The sequence below is a fragment of the Pseudonaja textilis genome, chromosome 10, assembly GCF_049901715.1.
Source record: "Pseudonaja textilis isolate UNSWEBS1 chromosome 10, rPseTex1.2, whole genome shotgun sequence".
NCBI classification, from domain to species: Eukaryota; Metazoa; Chordata; class Lepidosauria; order Squamata; family Elapidae; genus Pseudonaja; species Pseudonaja textilis.
In genome coordinates this window covers 10,044,991-10,067,406 of record NC_141999.1, presented here as the reverse complement: position 1 = coordinate 10,067,406, position 22,416 = coordinate 10,044,991, and the positions used below count along the sequence as shown (strand labels likewise).

The 22,416-nt window shown below is 43.3% G+C and overlaps 1 protein-coding gene across 2 annotated transcripts in view; it reads right to left on the bottom strand.

Annotated features, from left to right (window-relative positions):
* Window positions 1-4,334: 4,334 nt before the first annotated feature.
* Window positions 4,335-22,416, bottom strand: part of MAN1C1 (mannosidase alpha class 1C member 1) — a 174,755-nt gene continuing 156,673 nt past the window's right edge. For both annotated transcript variants that reach the window (XM_087939648.1, XM_087939647.1), the window contains exons 7-12: window positions 18,642-18,735; window positions 14,576-14,691; window positions 11,278-11,497; window positions 10,301-10,473; window positions 8,638-8,753; window positions 4,335-5,214 (exon numbers count right to left, since the gene is read on the bottom strand). In XM_087939648.1, coding sequence (XP_087795774.1) covers window positions 5,091-5,214; window positions 8,638-8,753; window positions 10,301-10,473; window positions 11,278-11,497; window positions 14,576-14,691; window positions 18,642-18,735 — 843 coding nt within the window. In that variant the 3' untranslated portion in view covers window positions 4,335-5,090. The remainder of the gene's footprint in view (window positions 5,215-8,637; window positions 8,754-10,300; window positions 10,474-11,277; window positions 11,498-14,575; window positions 14,692-18,641; window positions 18,736-22,416) is intronic.

Below are 22,416 nucleotides of genomic sequence, written 5' to 3'. Positions count from 1 at the left end.
CAATCAATTGTGATGTACTTGTAATATTCATGTCCTCAGTTTGACATACTTTCTCCCCACTGGAGCACATTGGCATGATTTGCTGTATTGCATGTCGCACTTCTAGAAGAAAAAAAAAAACCCCTTCTTTTGCAGATTGGTTAGACCACAGACTTTTTTGGTGTGTGTGTGTGTGTGTGTCACAATATGTTTGAAATAATTACACTTTGTAAGTTTGTATGTTCTGCTCTTCCAACTGAACTGGCAGCTGCATTTCAAAAAGTCAAGAGATAAGAATCAACTGAAATCTCAAAAGGTGCTTTTTTTCTCTTCGAAAGACAACTGGGCTGTTTTTTCCTTGAGGAAGAAAACATTTTGCTTTTAATTCAAGAAGCTTCATCAGTTCTGATGGTGGAGGGATGGAAGGGCAGATTCTGATAGGATGGTGGCAGGGGTATGGAAGGATTGTATTTCTCTGCAGTCATCTGGTTGTTAGCATTCTCTGAGAGCAGTTGAGGCCACATGGGGGGTTATTTGTGCCCTCAGGAGCATCTGAATTAGGGTGCAACTGGTTGTGGAATCTGCAAAAGCCAAGTTGTAAACTGGAGATAGGGGGTGCCTTATTCCAATCCTCACTCTCTGTAGAGGGAGGGTTGTTAAATTCTAAAATAGAGGGACTTTTTTTACCTTTTTTTCAAACCAATGTTCCTTTCTATCCAAAATTTGCTGTCTTCAAAAGAGTGACCCTTGTCTTTCAAATGGGCTGCTAAACCTTGTCCTGATGGATTTGATCTTCCTATGTTGTGCCATGTGCTCATGAAGTGGTGGTTTTGTTTCACCAATCAATTGAAATTTCACCACACTCACAAATTTGCCATATTAGACAACAGAGAATAATCGTATACTTTTAACTCTCCTTTAATGTGGTAGAACATATTTCTTTAGTTTTTTTTTCCCATCCATCTTTTCTCATTTCCCTCCTCCCTTTGCTATAATGAAGATTCCTGCTGTAGTCTGCTACAAGATTTAGTAGAAGGTGAGGATGGAGAGCATGTAAAGATTTCTTCAGATTTCAAAGAAAATCCAAGCAAACATAGATCACATGTAGTGTATGTGTGGGGTGGAATGCATTTTACCTCTCGGATTTCACTCCACTGAATTTTATGAACATCATCTTGGTTCAGAAGGATAAACCAAAACAATTTTAAAATAAAAATTCAAATCTTCTCCAAGTCCTATATGACTTACATAAATAAGACCATGTAGTTTTCTTGGCAATAATATGTGATTTGCCACAGCCGTCTTCCAGGATGACAATGATGATGATTACTATTGATTTATTAGTCTAACCTACTGCCCTGGGATTTTCTGGAGTTTTCCTAACCAAGTAATCTCTAACCCTGTTTAGCTTTTTCAAGATTAGCTAAGGTCCTTGGAAGTTGTATGCAATTTCTAACTGCCAAATGCAATAATGACTCAATTTTGAGTCTTAGATTTAATGAAGTAAAAAATATCTTTGGCTACTTTCAAGTTCATTATCAAGTACAAAGTTGCTATCTGTTGAAAAAAACTGTTCTGTTCATTCAGATTTTTAATGCATTTTATTTTAGATTCTGGAAAGAGTACTATATATTTGCTATTTCTCCTTAGCAGATACTTGCATTGGACAGAGCAGGGAGAAGAGAAAGATACAGATAGTTCCTAAATTATGACTATTTGTTTAAAGGCTGTTTGAAGTTATAATGATGATGAAAAAAGTGACTTTTGACCATGCACTTATGACCATCTGTGGCCACATCATCAGAATTCGGGCACTTGGTAACCAGCATGTATCTACAAGTGTCCTGGCATTATGTGGTTGCTGTTTGTAACTTTCCCAGGGGGCTTCTGAGAAGCAAACTCAAAGGGAAAAACTGGGTTTGCGTCAGATGGAAAAACAGTCATAAAATTGGGCATGACTCACTTAATGACTGCATCATTAGCATTAAGTTCGGGTCTGAATTGTGGTGAGGATTATCTGTACGCCCTGAATCATGTCTGGCTCTGGTTTAACGCCTGCTGCTCTCAGATGCATTTAGGCAGTAAATTATTATACACAGATAGGGAAGATGTACATCATTCAAAAGAAAATAAAAATATTTCCTCCATCTTTAAGAACTGCTCTGAAGACTGTGCTCCAAATGTGAGGGGCGAGGTCTTTTAGACACATTCTGTGATGTTTGAATAAAGGTGATAAATAAAGCTGCTTCACTGTACTTCAAAATTCAACAGAAATTCTACAAGGAGCTAGAATGATACCCTCTGATTCATGTCAAGAGGCTCTTTGATTCTGTACGTGGTCTATTTAAAAAAAATATTTTGGCAAACGCTTATTTTCCTGCTAGGAATGCTTGCAAAAGGATGAGACATGAGAGGTTCTCAAGGCAGTTAGGAGTAACTCTCCACTAGGCAGAGAGCGCCAGTCTTCTGATCCCGAAGATGAAATCTCCAAGGGGTCTATTAGACAGTCTGACCCTTCTCCCACCCCACCCCTCGGCTTCAAGAGCTGCAAATTCAACACAAAACATCTCTTCTGCATCTTGCTCTAAGCGCCTTTTCTTTCCTTCTTTAAATCTAGAAAGAAAGCCACCAAAATCTTGGGAGAGAGAGAAATGCATCGCTTGATTTGAGTACCTGAGCAATCATCCGTGGCAGAGAAAGAGAGTAAAAAGATCTTGCAGAAGTGCAGTTAAATCTGAACAAGAAAAGCTTAAGGAGGTGTGATAAATACACACAACCAACTTCAACCAGGGGAATTAACACACCCTCCCCAACCTGGCGCTTGCTAGAGATTTTGACTTTAACCACCATCTTCAAGAACCGGTATCCACGTTAGTAAAGGACATTATTCAAGTGAGTACGAGAAGACACCACCTACCTCCACACCACTCAAGCCCCCCAGGTTTTAGTCTCTCACTCTTGTAACTTTCAATAGTTGCTGAAGACAAGCTGTTTTTGTATTTTTATTGTATTGTAAACTGCCTAGAGCAGAGGTCTCCAAACTTGGCAACTTTAAGACTTGTGGACTTCAATTCCCAGCATTCTCTAGCCAGCTGGCTGAGGAATTCTGGGAGTTGAAGTGCACAAGTCTTAAAGTTGCCAAGTTTTGGGGGCCCTGGCCTAGAGTCACTTCAGATAGGAAGATGAGTAACATATAAATTTATTAAACAAATATATGATTGGTAGTGTACAGATAGTCCCCGACTTAACAACCATTTGCTTAGCGATCAAAGTTACAACGGATCTGACTGATGACCATTTTTCACACTTATGAACGTTGCAGCATCCCCAAGGCCACAGGGATCAAAATTTGATTGCTTGAAATCTGGCAGTATGTATGATGGTTGCATTATCCCAGGGTCATGTGATCCAGAGGTAATATTCAGCAGGTTCTGACCAGTTCTGGAGAACCGGTAGTGGAAATTTTGGGTAGTTCAGAGAACCGGCAAATCCCACCTCTGACTGGCCCCGCTCCCATCTATTCTCCGCCTCCCGAGTCCCAGCTGATTGGATGGGTCTCTTTTGTTGCCCTGCACAGGAGAATGGAGCTGAAAAGCAGGTTAGTGGGATGGGGAGGAAATGGGATTTTGCAGTATCCTTCCCCTGCCACGCCCACAGAACCAGTAGTAAAAAAATCTGAATCCCACCACTGACGTGACCCCTTGCTGCGACCACCTGACCAAGTCAATGGGGAATCCAGATTTCATTTAACAACTGTAATGCTAAACAACTGCGGCGATTCACTGTCGCAAGAAAAGTTGTAAAACGGGGCAAAACTCCCTTGACAACTGTTTCGCTTAACGAAAGGAATTTGGGGCTCAGGTGTGGACATAAGTCAAGGACTGCCTGTCCTCGAGAGATTTAACTTCCAGGAACCAGGTTCACAGGCGCCAAGTGTTGTGTCCGCTGCCCTGAGATCACAAAGGGCAAGCTGCTTAACTCGAATACAGTTCTTGTGCAGACAGACAGGTAGAACTTATTCAGCAGACACAGCTTCACCCACTTGTACAATTGCCGGCTTTGGCACCATCACTTTGGCCACTAAATTCTCGGCTTCCAGGAGGCAGAGGCAGCCAGTCCACTCCGTCCTTTAGCCACTCTGCCTTCAGTCCACCATCCTGTCTTCCCCCTTTTGGAACTGAAGCCCCTGCTGTTCTAAGGCAGCCTAGGAGCCGGCTCTTCCCGTCTGCTTCAGCAGCCAAGAACCAGGGGAACCTGCCAAGGCCCCTGTTGCTTCCAGCCACCTCTTGGCTGCCTCTTTTCTTGCCTAACCTTCCATGCCACCCAGCCACGCGTCTTTGTTTTTTTAGCCGTCATGAAATTTTTATTTTATTTTTCACATCTGAGCATTACAGAAATGAAATCATTACAAATGCCTCATAAGGTTTTGCTCCAGATGAAAAGGAAAAAACAAAAAACAAAAAAAAACCCAAAAACCAAAGGAAAGTGAAAAAGCAAAATGCAGGGTGGGGAAAAAAGGAGAAAAAAAGAAAAACGACAGTTGGCAAACATTTGAAGAGAATGGAAAGACCGGTGAGGAAAGGGGCAAAGAAAGAATTGTGTGGGATTTAGAAAGATTTCTTAACCAGAACCTCTCTTGAGATGTTGTACTGCTTTAGAAAGAAAAAAAAGATCAGAAAGGTGGAGGGGGAAATCAATGGTATATAAAAAAGGAGGGAGCAAGTTTGGGGCAAGAAGAGTGGCACAAACTGACATCTATTTTATGGCAAACTCCTGATCCTTTGGCCACGCAAAAGCGAAAGTCAGTGGATTCCATAGAAATTCTTCATAGAAAGGAACGTCCGCGATTTTGTCTCTCTTATGGCCCGTAATCAACATCCAATTATCAGGTTATAAGTTTCCTCACAGAGGAAAAAAAAAAAACCCATGAAGGTGCTTGATTCACAGTTTTTTTTATACTCCCCGATATAATACTGTCCGGAATTGGACGAATGCCCCCAAAATACCTTTCTGGGAATATGTGCATTCCTTTGCTGGAAAGGAGAAGGAAAAAAAAAATGCAAGCAACCCCTCGGGATCCTTTTGCAGAACCCAGAAGGGCCGAGTTGCTCCTACTGCATTCTTGTCTTCAGGACAAAATCTGTGTGATTCACAGGCAACGGGTGAGCTTCAGTGTTGAACACCCAGTCCTCGAGAGAGAGCACGTCATCTTCAGAGAACAGAAGATAGAGATACCTGGAGCCAGGAGAAGAGCAGAGAAAGCTTGCTGGGCGAGACTCTCGGATATCATTTGTTTATGGCCTATGTGCTACACTTGCTACCTTGGTTGATTTGGGGTTAGATCAGGACTGGGGAATGATGGCCCTTTTATGACGTGGACTTCAACTCCCAGAATTCCTGAGTCAATTCTGGGAGTTGAACTCCACAAGTCCGGGGGTGGGATTCTACCAGTTCGTACCTATTCGCTACAACCGGTTGTTAACATTCTAAGCAGTTCGGAGAACCGATTTGTTAGAAGAAATTCCTGGCCTAATCCTGTAAGGAAGGCAGGAAGGAAACATTCTGGTGTTGCTTACAGAAATTGTCTCTCCGTTAACTCTTATTACATTCTTGGCAGGAATAGACTTCCTGTCTCAGGAACTTCTCTGGAGTTTTTTCCCCCTCCTTTGCTGGTACTTTGCTTGGGTGGAGTGACCAATCAAAGTTACAATGGCACTGAAAAAAGTGACTTATGACTATTTTTCACATTTACGACTGTTGCAGCATCCCCACAGTCATGAGAGGCCAGGCGAGGAGATGCGTGCCCCGATGTGAGTGATATGGAGTTGACCACACTCAGTCAATAACATGACCACCAAGCCACACGCACCACCTAGCCCACGCCCACAGAACTGGTTGTTAAAAAAATTGAATCCCACCCCTGCACAAGTCATAAAAGGGTGTGATGACCCGAGGCGTGGCACAAAGGCAACACAGTCAGATAATCAATAAAAGTCCCTTTATTATCTCCAACTTTGCTCCCAATGTCCAGGTTACTTTCTGGCTGGAGAAAAACTCTCCCAGGAACAGACTTTGACTGCAGAAAATTAAGTCCAAAACATGGTCAACACAAAGTGTAACTTAAAGTCCAAACAAACCAAACTGAAATAATTCGTTTGGCAGGGCAGGAGCAAGAATTTCAGAGTTGAAGACACGGCAAAACTCACACGGTTTGGAAGATGCCAGGAACACAGATAAGCCATGACAACACAGGATAAAGTCACGTTTGCTCCTGCACGCAGCCTGCCTTTCTTATAAACTGTGTTCCCAGCTGTGGCTAATGAAGGGAATCGGGGCCCACTCCTCCCCTGTAAGCCATGCAACCCATGTTGCTCTCTTTTCCATTCCTCCCTGCACACCCTAGGATGAAGAGGAGGTGGGCCTGGGTCTTCCTCTGAACTCCCTCTTACTTGTTCTACCTCTCCCCTGCTCTGCCCAGCTGGACTTTGCCCTTCCTCAGTTTCCTCCACAGCCAATGGAGCAACACTCACACTCCCTGTCAGCTGTTTGGCTTCCTTCTTGGATTCAGACTCCGACTGGGACATGACAAAGGGCCCTTTTACACATGGACTTCAACTCCCAGAATTCCTGAGCCAGACATGCTGCTGTCCAGGGCCAAATGCAGCCCATGGGCCCCAGACTGGACACATCTTGTTTGAGCCTGGTTTTTGTTTACAACTTCTCTAATTAAATTCAAAACATCCTATGTGGAGTAGAATTCCCCAATGTTTCCAGCTTTGTGGGCCGACTGTGGGAGAGAGGGGATGGTTCCACTTGAACAGCCAGCAAGTGTGCACACAGCTCCTTTAGTGCGAGTGGCATGCATGCATGTTTGCCCTTCACTTAAATGCAGCATGCATGCACTTGTCCACTACTCATGCAAGTTAGGATGCCCGTGTGTGCACGCTGGCTCAGGAATTCTGGGAGTTGAAGTCCACAAGTCATAAAATGGCCATTGTTCCCCACCTGTCATGCCCCTGTTGGAATCTGATTCTGAGGGGGAGGTCGAGCAGCTGACAGGGAGTGGGAGTGTGGCTCCAGTGGCTGTGCTCTGGGCATTCAGAGGAAGATCCAGGGCCAACCCCTTTTCATCCTAGGGCACGCAGGGAGGAACGGATAAGGGATCAACGTGAGTTATGTGGTTTACGGGGAGGAAAGGGCCCTGATCCACTTCATTAGCTGCAGCTGGGGAAACTGTTTAAAAAGGCAAACTATGCTCAGCAAAGTTGCTGGAAGCAAAGCGTGCATTATCTTTGTTTACTGAGGCATATCTGGGTTCTGGCGTTATCCCAACTGTGTGTGTTTTGTTATTTTTTGAGTTCTGCAATTCCTTATCCTGCCCTGTCTCGTTAATTGCTGCAGCGTGGTTTGTGTTAGTTTTTATTTATAATTTATATGTACTTTGGGTTCGGACTCAATTTCTTCCCTTAAAAGATTGTTCTTGGGAGATTTTTTTCTCCAGCCAATGATAACTGGACATTGGGAGCCAAGTTGGAGGGACTTTACCTACTTTTGTGACTTTGTTGCTTTTGTGCCACACCCCCAGTCATCACACCACCCTTGGATTAGATGCATACAACAGAGTCTGGACCAGCAGTGTACCAAATCTTCAAGGTGGACTCTTTAGGGTTCAAACAGCCGGAACAGGCTTGCTTCACACTGGCTGTGTTTCAACCTCTGAACCCTTTCAAAATGATTGAAACAGCCCACTTCAAAGGGAGAACCACCGAGTGGCACCCCAAACTGTCCTGTGCTGAGATCAGAAGCGAAATAACCAGGCTTTAAGGATTTGGTTGTGGATAAGAGATGGGATATGGGAAGAAGGTAGTCCTCAACTTACGACCATTTGTTGAACAACTGTTCAAAGTTATGACGGCACTGGAAAAAAGTAACTTCACGGTTGCACTTGCAACCATCAGTGTCCCAGTGGGCACATGATTAAAATTCGAAGGCTTGGCAACTCTGGATGGTTCCAGCATCTTCAGCCAGCTTCCAACAAACAAGATCAGACGGGGGAAGCTGGATTTGCTTATCGACGCGATTCACTTAAAAACCATGACAAAGAAGGCTGTGAAATTGGGCGTGACTCACTTAACAACCACCTTGCTTAATAAGGGAAAATCCAGTCCCAGTTGTGGTCATAAGTCAAGGACTACCTGTATTTTAAAAGATAGTGTGGTAAGTTAATTGTTTATACTTGTGGTGAAGGGAGGAGTAATTTCTTTATATATTTCTTTTTTCCTTGCTACATTCTTATTTTTTTCGTTTCCTCTTTTCTGCACCATCTATTCTTCTTTTTTTTCTTTTTAAGTTGCTATTAGTTTTTTTATTGTGGCAATTGTAAATTTTACTTACATTACTATATATAAAAAAGAGAATTCTGAAGTCAGGCTAACTTTTTGAGTTGGGTTCCAGCAGGACCAGTGGTATTTTGGCCATTTGTCAGAACTTGGTCATGGGAATGCAACACTACCACCACAATAAGTGCATTTTCTTCTAAAGATACCTTTTCTGTGCTGTTCAGGGACCGTGAATTTCCCCATGACTTGCTTCATGGAAAACACCCTCCTTCCTAAACTCCTTTTGATGGTCAAACGATGGAAAATACTCAGGACTTACTTTAGTGTCTCTGCCAGAAAAAAGCTCTGCTGCATGTTGTCGTGGCTTGGGGTGGTTGTGTACACATCGCGGATTCCAGAGAAACCAGCTTCTACTCGGCAAAATTTCTCCAGTGCCTGATTTGGAAAGTAAGGAAGAGAAGAAAGTCAACTCAGTTCCAAGAATGGCAAAGCAGCACCCATTCACCATGGGTGGAAGGAGGCAGCGGTGGTGACCCTACTAGATAGTGACTCGCTGAGGTAGACGCTTCTGAGAGGTTCTCCAGCAGCAGGAATCAGTGGTGGCTCTGCTTCAGCCTCAGGAGCCCTCAGATGTTGATGGAGATTCTCGGTCATCTGGGTCATGGTTGTCCCAAAGGTGCTTTTTCAAAAGGCAACTGGACTTTCTTCCCTCTTAGTGTTAAGGTCTTAAAATAAGATTGAACAACCCTCTCTCAAAAGAGACGCAACATCACCTATCTCCTCTTTACCACACAGTCCTTTCAACAGTTCCAAGAAGGTTCCACACCAATTTCCACTATTCAGGTGACTCTGAGAGCACAGATAAACTTCAAGGTGGCATCAATGACTCTCTAAAAGAATACAAATGACCGGATATCTGCAAGGAATATAAATCCTTTCACTCCTCACCTTGAAGAATCTTCTTGGATGAAAAGCAAAATGTCTTCAAGGACAAGCAAAAAAAACCTCCAGTTGTCTTTTGAAAAGCAACTTGGGGAGCTCTCATGGCTGGACTTCCAGCTGGCCTTTCCTACCTCTCCTGTACTGGTCTAGATGGCCTGCATAGTCTTCCTCCACTCTGCATCTTCCTACGAGTGCTACGTGAGGCCAACTGGGTGGCCCAGTGTTGCCCAGTGACTGGAGCAGGTTCTCCTGGCCTGTTGTCCCACCCTAGAGCTTTATTTCCAAGGTAATTTGTTTCAGAAAGAGAAAGGAGAGCCTTCCTTCCACAAATTTCCCTGCAATGACCCCCTAGTGTAGGGTAGGATAGGCTGAGGTTGAGATCAGGCCAAGTCAACCTTTGATGGCTAAAGGAAACTTTGCTTTGATTCCTTGCGAGGATGAGGTGGCAGGCATTTCTTGTGTTTGGCTGAGGATCTTAGAGAAGAACCTCAGGAAATCTCCCTGAAATTTTTCTGGAGTTATGGGTCCTCAAATTCTTATTTTATGTTACATGGAAGCCCATGAAGGATCATATACTTGGGTGCTACTGAAACCAAGGTCCTGTGCTAGGGAAGCTTTAGGTTAAATCCAGCAGGGCTTCCCTTAGATTCCATAAAGAGATCAGACATTGTGGCTGCCATGTGCCACAAACTGAAGGGTACCATTCAGGAATGCAGCACAAAAGATAGAATGCTTTGAGCCAGCAGTAGAAGTTTATTTATTGATTCGATTTTGGCTCCAAATGACTCTTCGCCTTTTTTTGTTCATCCCAAAACAGATTGTATAACAACTGAGTAAATTATTAAAACATAGATATCAGGGGCAGATGAAGGCCAGTTAATGCCCTCAGTACTGCCTAACAACGGAGCCCCCTCAGCAGAAGTGAGATTCTCACAACTTGAGATGGAAGCAAATGTTACTTCTGACAACAACCTTCAAACCAAACCAACTTTTAGACTTTAGTCGAAAGGAACAGGCTTAGAACATTTTTTCTGACTTACTTGGACAGCTTCCCAACCCCACTCTCTGTACTTGGGGTCATGTGTCAACCTCCACAAGTAGAAGTAGCTCTCTACAACCTCGGGGCGCAGGATGTAATAACGATCACTGAGTCGTGTGGCCATCGCTTCCGCTCCAGAATCAAAACGAAATGCTTCAGGGCCCAGGTTGGTATCTAGCCACAAAACAAAAACAGAATGGTCAGAGGATGCTCTGATAGCTGCAGGGTCAACTAAAATTTGGGATGAACGTGTGAATTCACTAAACAAATGGTATATTCATGAATACTTTCACTGGGAAGTAGAAACATTTTTCAGATCTCTTGCAAGTGAAACAAATGAATTGATCCTAAGCCTTAGGTGCCTGCTAAACTTCCGTTATGAGGGCCTGACCTGGAGAAGCAAACACCATCACTATCAAGCCAAACTGAAAGAAGTAGACAGATCCTCAGTTTAGACATTAAAAGAGGAAAAAGACAACCAATCTAGATGTGATTGAATCTCCACGTGATGTTTAAAAGGGGTCTGGGTTAGAGTCCTTGCACTGCAGAAAGTGGCACAGGCCTGGAGCCTTATCTGACCCTTCCCAAGCGAATGCAGTCAGTCTGGAAGATTCTTGTAACATGGGTGACTGACAATAAAGCTTCTGCTTGAGGCTATTCATCAGTGGTCCTTGTTGTTTGCACATGACACTAGATCAAATGCAGTCCTTTTGTCAAGACTGACAATTGACACCTTTCCACTGGAGGTACTTTCCAGCTCTGGCAGAATATGGAGACTAGCAAATAATGGGTTATAATACAATGGTGCATTTTGTGACTTCAGCTGGGCAACTGGAAGTAGATTGCCAATAGCAGTAGTTGAGGATGAAGTGAAGATTGGGCTTCTCTAGTGGATGTTACCCGTGTACAATATTAACTGGTGAATAAGAGTGCACAGAACCTTTTCTCAAAAACAGGCTTGGGTTTTCGGATTTTTACCTGAGCGAATGTAAGATTCGTGACAGGTGTGTGTTATTTCCCCAGCTAGATCCAAATAGTGCTGTTTCTGTTCTTCCAGGGCGTGTTCCGCTCCAAGGGCTATCATACCACCAGAAAAGCAAGCCAAGTGCCCCATTTTATGATCCAAGATGCCTCCTCGCCATTCGGCAATATAGGTTAGCCCACCAGGCGATTTTTTGACAAGGTGCTTTTCTATGGCCTAAATTTCACAGCATTTGGAAAAGAGAGAAAGTGAGTTATTTGTATGGAATGAAGAAAAATGAAGGAGGTTTATAAATAAAATAAAGAATACACTGGTAGCACTATCAAAAACTATGTATGCAAGTGGTCCACCAATATATGAAAGGAGATGGCCACTGTAGTGGTCATCTAGTCTGCTTCAAAAAGCTTTATATCTCAACACCAACACCATAAATTGTATCCAGAAACCAATCAACAACTACTATAGGGTGTGAAGAATCATTGTTATATAGTTCCAGAAGCAAGAAACAGGGAATATGCAGGTGGCCTTATAGGGGTTTAGTTGCAGTTTTTAAGTACAGGTTAGTGTTCACTTAACACCCACAATTGTGACTGGAAACTCTGTTATGTATGATCGCATATCATGTCATGTGATTGTGCCACTACGGGACAACAGTTCCACCAATCCTTAATGCTATCATTAAGTGAGGCTGTATGGCTGTTACACAAAGCTCTTGTGTGACTGTAATTTGCTACTTCCTGCTGGTTTCCTAAACTAATATAAATTTAAGGAAAAAAGAAAGCAAAGAGAAAGCAAAAAGAGCAAGGAAAGAAAGCTTGAGGAAAAGTAGAAAAGGAAGAATAAAGATACAAAGAAGTGGCTTTTGATATTCTTCACAATAGTGGAGAGTATAATGATATTTTAACTTTTCCCGCTAAAGTTACTGCTTCCAAGATTTTCAAGAGCTGCAGGCTTTTTTGTCACAGCTGGAGTCCAGCTCCACAATTTGCGGTGCAGATGTTCAATTCATCAGGCCAAAGTTAGGAGGGACGGCATTTACCCTCGCTGCATTTATCCTTTTCTATTGAAGTGAACATGTTTACTTGTTGAGCCATTCATCTTTAATTTTATCGGATGAATCAACCCTTAAGGTGTCCATGAACAAGAGATGACGCAGATGACATAATTGCCTCATTTGTGTGATGAGATCATTATGCATTGAGGCATCCCTCCTCTCATCCTGCAAATGTCCATGATTCAACGGAACTGAACCACACAACCAGGCTAAAAAAAAAACCATTAGAAATGCAGAATTCCTTCAGGGATAGGTACCTCTGTGTTGGCAATATTACATCCTCTAGCCCCGAATACAGTTCACTTGGGCTTTTCTCCAGTTTCAAAATAGACTGCTCAGAAAGTTATAGAAGTACAGTACACCAGCACCATTCTCATTGCTCTTAAAACCTGTGGCTAGTTTGGAGAACACATCCAATTATCTTTTACGACAATGGGGATAGGGACATAAGATCCTCTGACTTGCCTATGGTCTTATCCAGCATAGCCATAAAGAAGAGCCTGGAACTGTTAAGCCTTGGTTGGCCAACCTATTGGCTTGCTTGGGCCACGTTGAGTAAAGAAGAATTATCTTAGGAAGCATATAAAATACAGATAATGTAATTAATGTATACAAATAATACAATAACGTTAACAGTTTATGATCTTGTGTTGCCACATTACTAGATGTGCAGGGCCACCTAAGGCTCATGGGCCACAGGCTGGACACGCCTTGTTTAAGCCTAGCGTTGTTCCATCAGTGTAAACAACGTCTCTAACCGAATTCCAAACATCCTGTGCACAGCATCCTAGCAGAAGTTGGGACTCAAAATATCTCTGTGTTTTTCTTTTTCAGCCAAAAAAGCCTCTGTACAAAAAATGCTTGAAGTGCTCCTGCCCATGAAACAGGCTGTTTCACCAAGGAAGCAAAAGGGTTCCAGAGTTGACGAAGCAGTTTGAAATGGTTCTGGTTCTGAATGACTGCAATTTGCCATGTTTCCTGAAGCCAACGAGACATTCTTAACATTAATTATGAAACAAACTCTTTAAAATTTCACGTGTTGTGGAGTTTGCTAGTATCAACAGACAAATAAATATAATAACTGGCTAAGTATCTCAGCTGCTGTGTATGTTTATTTTATTTTTTATTGTTTTAATTGTTATACTTTTGGAACTGTAAGATGTTCAGAGTCATTGATTGAGATGGGTGGCTACGGAAACTGAATGAACAAACAAGCAAATCATGGTTAAAACTAACTACTGTGTAGGATTTGGACTCAATGACGAATGGTGGCAGATAATGAAACCCAGAACAACAAGCTTTTAATTGTCTTCTGATGCCTGTGTAGAGGTGGAAAACCTGGAATGAGAATCATCCCATTTGGAAAACACCCTGTTTCTGAATCATGATGCCCAAACCCTACTTAATGTTGGAAGGATGGCTGGATGGACTAAGTCTGCCTGGTGATTCTATGCTAAGGTAAGATCTGAATCTTGGCCATCCATCTCCATCGGGGTGGGTTTCAAAAAAAAAAAAGTATTACTGGTTCGGAGAGCATTCTTCACGCTCTGAGCTAATTAGCTTGAGCTAATAAACAACAGAATACAGGAGAGGTAAGAGCGGAGGCAGGTGGGCAGGGCCAGCCAGAGATGGTATTTGACGGTTCTCCAAACCAGTCAAAATTTTTGCTACCAGTCCATCAGAACCAGTCCAAACTGGCTGAATACCACCTCTGACCTCCATTCTCTATGGCAGTGGTCCCCAACCTTTTTTGTGCCGTGGCCTGGTACCGCATCACAAAATCATCCACGGCCCGGTACTGGCATCAGCATGCATGGCAAGGCGAGCCGAGCGACCAGCCAGCCAGCCGTCCCCGCTTCTCCCCCGCCACCTTCAACTCCTCCTTTGTACCTGTGTCGATGGGCTTTGCGACGGCTTCAGGACGGTCACTCGGCTCGCCTTGCCATGCGTGCTAAAAGAATCCTTGCGCCTTAGTTTTGTTTGAAGCCCCCGATGAAACTAAGGCACGAGGATTCTTTCAGCACCCAAAACGCCGCTTTCTACCTGGAAAAGCTCACCGGAAGCACTTTTTCATCAAAACAAGATGGCGGCGCCCAGCAAACCGGCGGCCCGGTAGAAATTGTTCCCCGGACTGCACGTCCCCAGACAGGTGGTTGGGGACCCCTGCTCTATGGGGTTTCTCATAAAGTACTTGCTGCTAATCAAGCGCAAAAGGAATAATGCTTCATTCTCCGCCTTACCTCCAGAGCTTTATCGTACATGTTTTTTGCTTCGCTATCTTGTTTATCTGACATGAGCCAAGATTTGATGAGATATTCATAAAAACTGTCCCCAAGGCCACCGACAGAGACGTGATCTGCAGCGATAGAAAGAAGATGACAACTTGTGATTAGAAAAGTCAAACAACTGCATAGGAGTTACTTTGGTTGAATAACGTCTTATACATTTTATTTTAACCAAACGGAGAATGTCCTATCTATTAAGAAACAGGCACATACAATTTGGAAATCAGCCTGCTTCTTTTGTATTTTAATGCCCAAATTCCTTCAAAGGGGTCAAGGGAAGAGAGGGACCACAAAATAATAACACGCCCCCCACTGTTTATTAGCCCAATATCCAGATCCCTCTCGTGTCTTCTCAAAGGAGTCAACACTAAGAACTTTGCTCTATCTTTGTCTAGCAACTTCACTTGAGCTGAGTAAAAAAAGCAAATGACCCATTAAGATCTGGACCCAGATCATCTACTACAAGGTACATTGTACTGTTAACTGTGGGAGTACTAAAATTTGGCACTGAAGATATATCTATAAAGTACTATAATACACTTTTTTCTGAAGTTTGAGAATTCTTTGATTCCTTTGGGTTCTTAAAATCACCTTAAGGGCTAGAAGCTTGGTTTATAAATAAACGGAGAAACAAAGTTGTTCTAGAAGCTGGGCTTTGTTCCAGATACATTTTGCACTCCCTTTGAACGGAAATATGCAGACTTATCCGTTATTGTCTTTCTCTGTCAGCCACTTCCTCCCTTGTGAAGAGAAAGGGAAGAGAATCTTAGAGTCAAGTGTCAAAACAGCACAAAATACTGAGGGGACACGACTGTATTGCAAGTTCAGAAATTTGCAAGCCAAAAATCTCAGCCACACTATGGAGACTGAACTTGCAGCGTATAGAGAGTTTCACTGGCATTTTGTAGCTGTGATTTGATGCCTGGAACGAATATTAAGAGACATTTGAAGGAGCAGGTTGAAGGAGGGGAGGAAGAGAAAACACCGTGGGGTCAGGTGTGAAGATGGCTCCAGAATACTGAGGGCTTTTCCATGGCTACCTCTTCAGACTGCCCTGCTCCAGAACCTGTTAGGGGAAATCTGCCTGGGGCAAAAACTGAACAGATTTTTAATGGGAATAGCATGCTGGGGTGGGGGAGAGGATTTTATTTTTACATCTCAGCATCAATGCTCCAGGGTATCCAAGAGCATGTGAGTCATCTTCCCACCTACCCCACCCCTCAAAAGCAAAGTGATGAAAGGGCAAGAGAAGGAATAAGCTCCAGTGAAATTTATTTTCTATGCCACCATTTAATCTAGGATGCAAATGTATACCCCACCCCCCCATCTACTGTTACTCTGTGGGATTTCCATCTGAAACAGAGGTTAATTTATAGCATGTTTTCAGATTAGCGGGTTTCTTTGTGATTGATTTGTGTGAGCCTGTAATGCAACTTTTAAAATGTGTGGACTTCAGCTCCCAGAATTCCCCAGCCAGCCAGGCTGGCTGGGGAATTCTGGAAGTCTGTGTTAAAGTCACCAAGGTTGAGCCTGACTGGATTGCATATTGCAAATACAGTGGTACCTTGGTAGTCAGCTGCTTTGAAACTCATCAAATTTGGTACTCAAGGCATTTTGACATGAATATTTTGTCCTGGGTACTCTTCGCTTGTTTGGTTCTCAATGACAAGCTAGAATTTGTCAGTGTTGGCTGCCTTGTGACTCACTTACATTATTCCTTATGGGAAAAAAAGTTTGATACTCATTGTGCTTCCTGCAATCAATTAAGGACGAGTACAGAGGTGCCACTGTATAGTATATTTTAGGATGGCTTAACAGAAAGCTCTGAGTGAAACAGGATATGCCAAATCCTATGGCCAAGGAAAGTAATCCCTGCCCATTTTTCCTTAATGCGCTTGAGTGCATGCGGTGGCTCAGTGGCTAAGATGCTGAGCTTGTTGATCAGAAAGGTCGGCCATTCGACGGTTCGAATCCCTAGCGCCACGTAGTGGAGTGAGCTCCCGTTACTTGTCCCAGCTTCTGCCAACCTAGCAGTTCGAAAGCATGTAAAAAAAAAATGCAAGTAGAAAAATAGGGACCACTTTGGTGGGAAGGGAACAGCGTTTTGTTGCGTCTTCGGCGCTTAGTCATGCCAGCCACATGACCACGGAGATGTCTTCAGACAGCCTCTTTGGCTTTGTAAAGGAGATGAGCGCTGCCCCCTACAGCCAGAAATGACTAGCACATGTGTCTGAGGGGAAACTTCAGTCTACTCCAAATTTGATTATCTCCAGCAGGGGGAATTACTAAGCAAGCTATTTGGAGCAATTGGAAAAGCACTCTTATTCTGGACATTAACTATTGGATACAAAGCATGTGTAATTTATTCACTTTTGCAAATACTTCCACACACTAATTATCAAAAATGATGCCATATGTCTCTCTTTGGCACAGATTCATGATGTTTGTGAGAAAAGAGTATTCCCCCCCCCCCCGAATGTCCTTACATTGTTTAATTCTTGATATGCAACCGGCATGCCTAAATGGTTCATTATGGCTTTTTGTTTTTCCTTTGCATTTGTTTACTGTTTGCTTCTGTATTTTGTTTTTGTAGATCCTGTGTAGCATTTTGTGTATTTTTTAAAAAGAATTTGCAATAAAATAAATTTTAACAAATAAATAATAATTGTCCTGTCTCCCCTAAATCTTCTTTCCACCAGACTGAACCTGCCAAAGTTCTTTCAGTCTGTCCTCATAGGTTCTCTGCCTGGTTGCTGGGTGGGCTTGGCCAAGATGAGCGTGGCCTACTGGAACTTCCGAGAGGGCCATTTTTTGCCTTCCCCAGAGTCCGGAGGCTTCCCTCAGGCCTCTGGGAGGGCAAAAACAGCCTCCTCCGGAGACTCTCCGGAAACTGGAAACAGGCCCATTTCTGGACTTCCGGTAGGGCCGTCTTTCCCCCCTCCCAGAGCCTCCGCACAGCCCCTGCCCCTACCTACATCCAAAACAGGCCACATGGAGACTCCTGGGAGAGGCGGGGTGGGCAGGGCCAGCCAGTTGGTTCAACTACTGGTTCGGAGAATCAGATTTAATTTTTTTTAATGTATTTATTTATTTGTTTGTTTGTTTGTTTGTTTATATTTGTCAATTGCTTACAAGATAATAGGTATAAGTAAAAACATAATTATGAATACATGGATACATATAAGAAAAATAAAAAAATATAAAAGAAACAATAGGACAGGGACGGTAGGTACGTTGGTGTGCTTATGCACACCCCCTACGGACCTCTTAAGAAAGGCGTGAGGTCAATAGTAGACAGTCTAAGGTTAAATTTTGGGGGTTTGGGGAAGAAACCCTAGAGTCAGGTAGAGTATTCCAGACATTGACCACTCTGTTGCTGAAGTCGTATTTCCTGCAATCAAATTTGGTGCAGTTTACCTTGAGTTTGTATCTATTGTTTGCTCTTGTGATGTTATGGTTGAAGCTGAAGTATTCATTGACTGGTAGGACTTTGCAACGTATGATTTTATATACTATACTTAGATCGGACCGAAGGCGGCGTAGTTCTAGGTTTTCTAGGTCTAAAATTTCAAGTCTGGTGGCATAAGGTATTCTGCAACGAGCAGAGGAGTGGAGAACTCTTCTTGTGAAATATTTCTGGACTTTCTCAACTGTGTTAATATCAAATACGTAATGTGGGTTCCAGACTGATGAGCTGTATTCGAGTATTGGTCTAGCAAGTGTTTTGTATGCTCTAGTTATTCGTGTAATATTACCAGAGAAAAACATCCAGTTCACCCGAATTGGCTGAATCCCACCTCTGATTAAGAGACACCTGGCAAAAAAGACAGCAGGGATGGCTGCCTAACACCTGTTCAAAGGACTTGGTTTGAGACAGCTTGCAGGAGGAGTGACTCAGTTTGCATTAACGAAGAACAGAATTTGGTGGCAAATCTTTACCTTATTCAGGAGTCACACTAGAAGTCTGATGTGCATTGATAAAACATCCCTTTGGTTTAGCCAAAGAAGTATGAATACTCACGCTGGACCCAGTTCCCTGTGACTGGACTGAGAAAATTCGGATAAAGCCCGTGAGGTTTCTCAATTCTATTCAGGACTTTGCGGATGTTCATCACCTACAAGGAGATTTAAAAAAAGAAAAAGCTATTATGAACTCTTTGCTATTAATAATAGTAACTAATAAACTGATTTTATTAATAATGAAGCCACCCATCAAATACAGGGAGTCCTCAACTTTTCATTTAGTGGCTGTTCAAAGTTACAAGAGCACGGAAAAAGTGACTTATGACCGTTTCTCACACTTACGACCATCGCAGCATCCCCATGGTCACCTGCTCAAAATCCAGATGCTTGGCAACTGACTGGTATTTATGACTGTTGCAATGTCCCAGAGGACACGTGATCTCCTTTTGCGACCTTTTGACAAGCAAAGTCAATGGGGAAGCCAGATTCACTTAACAACCAGGTTACTCAGTTAACAAATGCAATGATCCACTTAACCACTCTGGCAAGAAAAGTCATAAAATGGGGCAAACTCTCTTAAAAATGTTTCACTTACCAACATAAATGTGCACAAATCCATTGTGGTCGTAACTCGAGGACTACCTGTACTGATGATAACTGGAGGTTGTTGATTGAGTCACACCTAATTTTACAATCTGTTTTGCCATGGTTGTTAAGCAAATCACTGCAGTTGTTAAATGAATCATACGGTCATTAAACAAATCCAGCTTCCCCCACTGATTTTGCTTGTTGGAAGCGGGCTGAGACAGTTGCAAATGGCGATCATTTGGCCCTGGAACATTTCAACCGCCATAAATACATGCCGGTTGCCAAGCCCCCAAATTTTGATCATGTGACCATGCGGTTACCGTGACGGGCATAAGTAGGAGGACCAGTAAATAAATAAATTTATAAACAAAACACTTTTTTCAGTGCTGCTGAAACTGAATGAACAGTCACTAAATGAATAGTTGCAAATCAAGGACTACTGTATTAGGTTATGTCTCTGGGGTCAACTATGGAGAGATTTCAGGCTGATAAAAGGAAAGGCTTCCTAACACAATACAAATAGTCCTTGACTTACGACTACAATTGATCCCCAAAATTTCTGTTGCTAAATGAGACATTTGTTCAGTGAGTTTTGCCCCATTTTACAGCCTTTCTTGCCATAAGCTGTTAAGTGAATTCGGAATAATGTCAAGTTTCCAAGTGATTAAAGCCATTTAAAAAGAGAAGAACAAAGTCCATCTTCCAAGACAATTTCTTTTATTTAGGAAAGCATCAAATTGGCAAAGTCTGTGGAAATTCCGGATCTGACACAACCCAGAATTACTCTACAATATTAAAAGTTAGAAAGTCACGTTCTCCAATGGAAGTAATTCAACGTTGCTTGATGTCATAAATCTCCACCTCAAGGGGCCTAAGCACGGACAGCTTGTTTTCCCACAGGAAGAAGAACCACCTAGCCTCAACAACTCTATCTCCGCTACCCCCCCGTTAGGAATGTGGCAAGGCCGAAACCTTTCTCCCCCACGACGGCCATAGTGAAAGTAAGAAAAAGAATATATACTAAGCCTAACTAAAATGGCTACCCATAGGTCAATTTCATCCTTAACACACCGAAGTTGTGACTCTGGCCTCCCCATTGATTTCGCTTGTGAGAAGGTTGCAGAAGGGGATTGCATGACCCCGGGACCGACATAAATACGAAACAGTTGCTAAGCGTCTGGATTTTGCTCACATGACCATGGGGATGCTACGGGGGTAATAAGTGTGAGAAATGGTCATAAGTCACTTTTTTCAGGGCCATTGTAACTTGGAACGGTCACGAAATGAAAAGTCAAGGACAAACTCAACACCATCAGACATGGTGACGACCACTGATTTTGCCAGTTTTAAAGGAGGCCGGACAAAGTCATGGTAATTTAGCCAACTGCGTTGCTCGCAACACAGCGGGACCCGATGGCAGAGGCCATTTTTTGTTGGTTTGCATCCAGTGCCTCTTTATTCAGTGGTAGGTATCGCCCTGAAACACAAAGTTTTCGTTTAGCTGTTATCGCTGATAGGCCCACCCTCACAAATGCCATCTGTGGCAGCAGATCCCTAAACAGCTGCTTCTCCAAGCAGCCCTTCCAAATCAGCCAAAAACACCACAGGATTCCCAAGCCAAAGAGAACTGCAAGAAACCGTGCCAAGAGGCAGACTCTGAAATGTCCACTGTTGCCAAGCAACCGCATCCAACACATACACATTTTTGCCATTTCCCCCCTGGATGTGGACCTTCTAGTGGTTGAGGAACCCCTGACCTCAGAAGGGGCACATAAGGCAATGGCACCAGAGCAGTTTCCCACGCTAAACTGCAATGGAATGCAAGCTGGCTGGTTGTTTTCAGATCCCATTAGAGGATACATTACATTTATTTTGTTTATACCCTTTTTATTTTTACAAATAACTGAAGGTGGTGAACATATCCAATACATCGTCCTCCTATTTTCCTCACCATCACAACAACCCTGTGAGGTGAGTTGGGCTGAGAGGGAGTGACTGGCTCAGTCACTCAGCTGGTTTTCATGACAAGGTGGGACTTGAACAGTCTCCTACTTTCTAACTTGGTGCCTTAACCACTAGACCAGGGGTGTCAAACTCCAGGACAAGGGGCCAGGTCCAGACCGTGGGGTGTTTAGATCTGGCCCACGGAACCCCCCAGGAAACAGTGAAGGATCAACCCACAGTGCCTCTGCCAGCAAAAATGGAGCTCGGGAGGGCCTCCATTTTCTCTGACAGAGGGTTTCATGAGGCCGTCGCAGCTGAAAACAGAGTTTGGAGAGCGCTCAGGCCACCACAGGCATCCCCGACACAAGTGATGTTGACCTGGCCATGCCCACCCCAATCCCCTGAGGTCAACTATAACCCTGATGCGGCCCTCAATAAAATCGACTTTGACACCCCTGCACTAACCAATCCAGCTCTGCAAGGGTACCATAACACCTAAGAGGACACGTGCTAAAAGAAAATAAAGTCAGGCCATTGATTTGCATTCAATCTCATCAGTTTCAAAGAAACCTTCATTTTATAGGCAGTGTTTCTAATCAAGCTACAACGTGTATTTGTTACGACATCCATCTAGGCCTGCTGCAAACTCGATGTGTTCAGTAATGACTCGCTTTTCTTAGTCATACGGTACTGTGTTAACACCCACTGTGATTTAAGTGCTAAGGTCTGGAATCCCTTGCTTAGAACACACAGGTTGGGCTGTATCCTGTTTCAACCTTGTGGCTTTGTTTGGCTAACGGGAGTGAAGGCAACCTAGCCTCAGGCTCAGGATTGCAAACTTGACATTTAACCCCACAAAGATCAAGTGTTGGTGCGCTCCATTCTTTTATCAATTGTCAAGCTGGCCCCCACTGCACATTAGGGAGTGCAGCGCTCTCCCGCTGCAGACCCCGGCATTTCAAGAGCGAGTCTGAACACGCATGTAGATTAGCAATGAGCTATTTTGTTTTGGGTTGTTGTTTTTTTAAGAGAAAAAAAAAAGCCCACAAATCTCTAGCTGGGAGCTAATGAACTGATAAGCTTTCCACCAAGCCCATTTCCCTCCAGATGGCTGTTTACAATCAGCACCCCTTGTGCATGCTCTCATACAGCTTTAGCTTTAATCGACAGCATGCTCTGGGTGGGTGAAGCCATTAACAAGCCGGTTTTTGCATTGACAGAGGGACTTAGGTGAATAGGCTGTTCAACTGACCTCTTGGAAAAATCACTGAACAAGAATCCTCCTCTCTCCTGCATTAAGG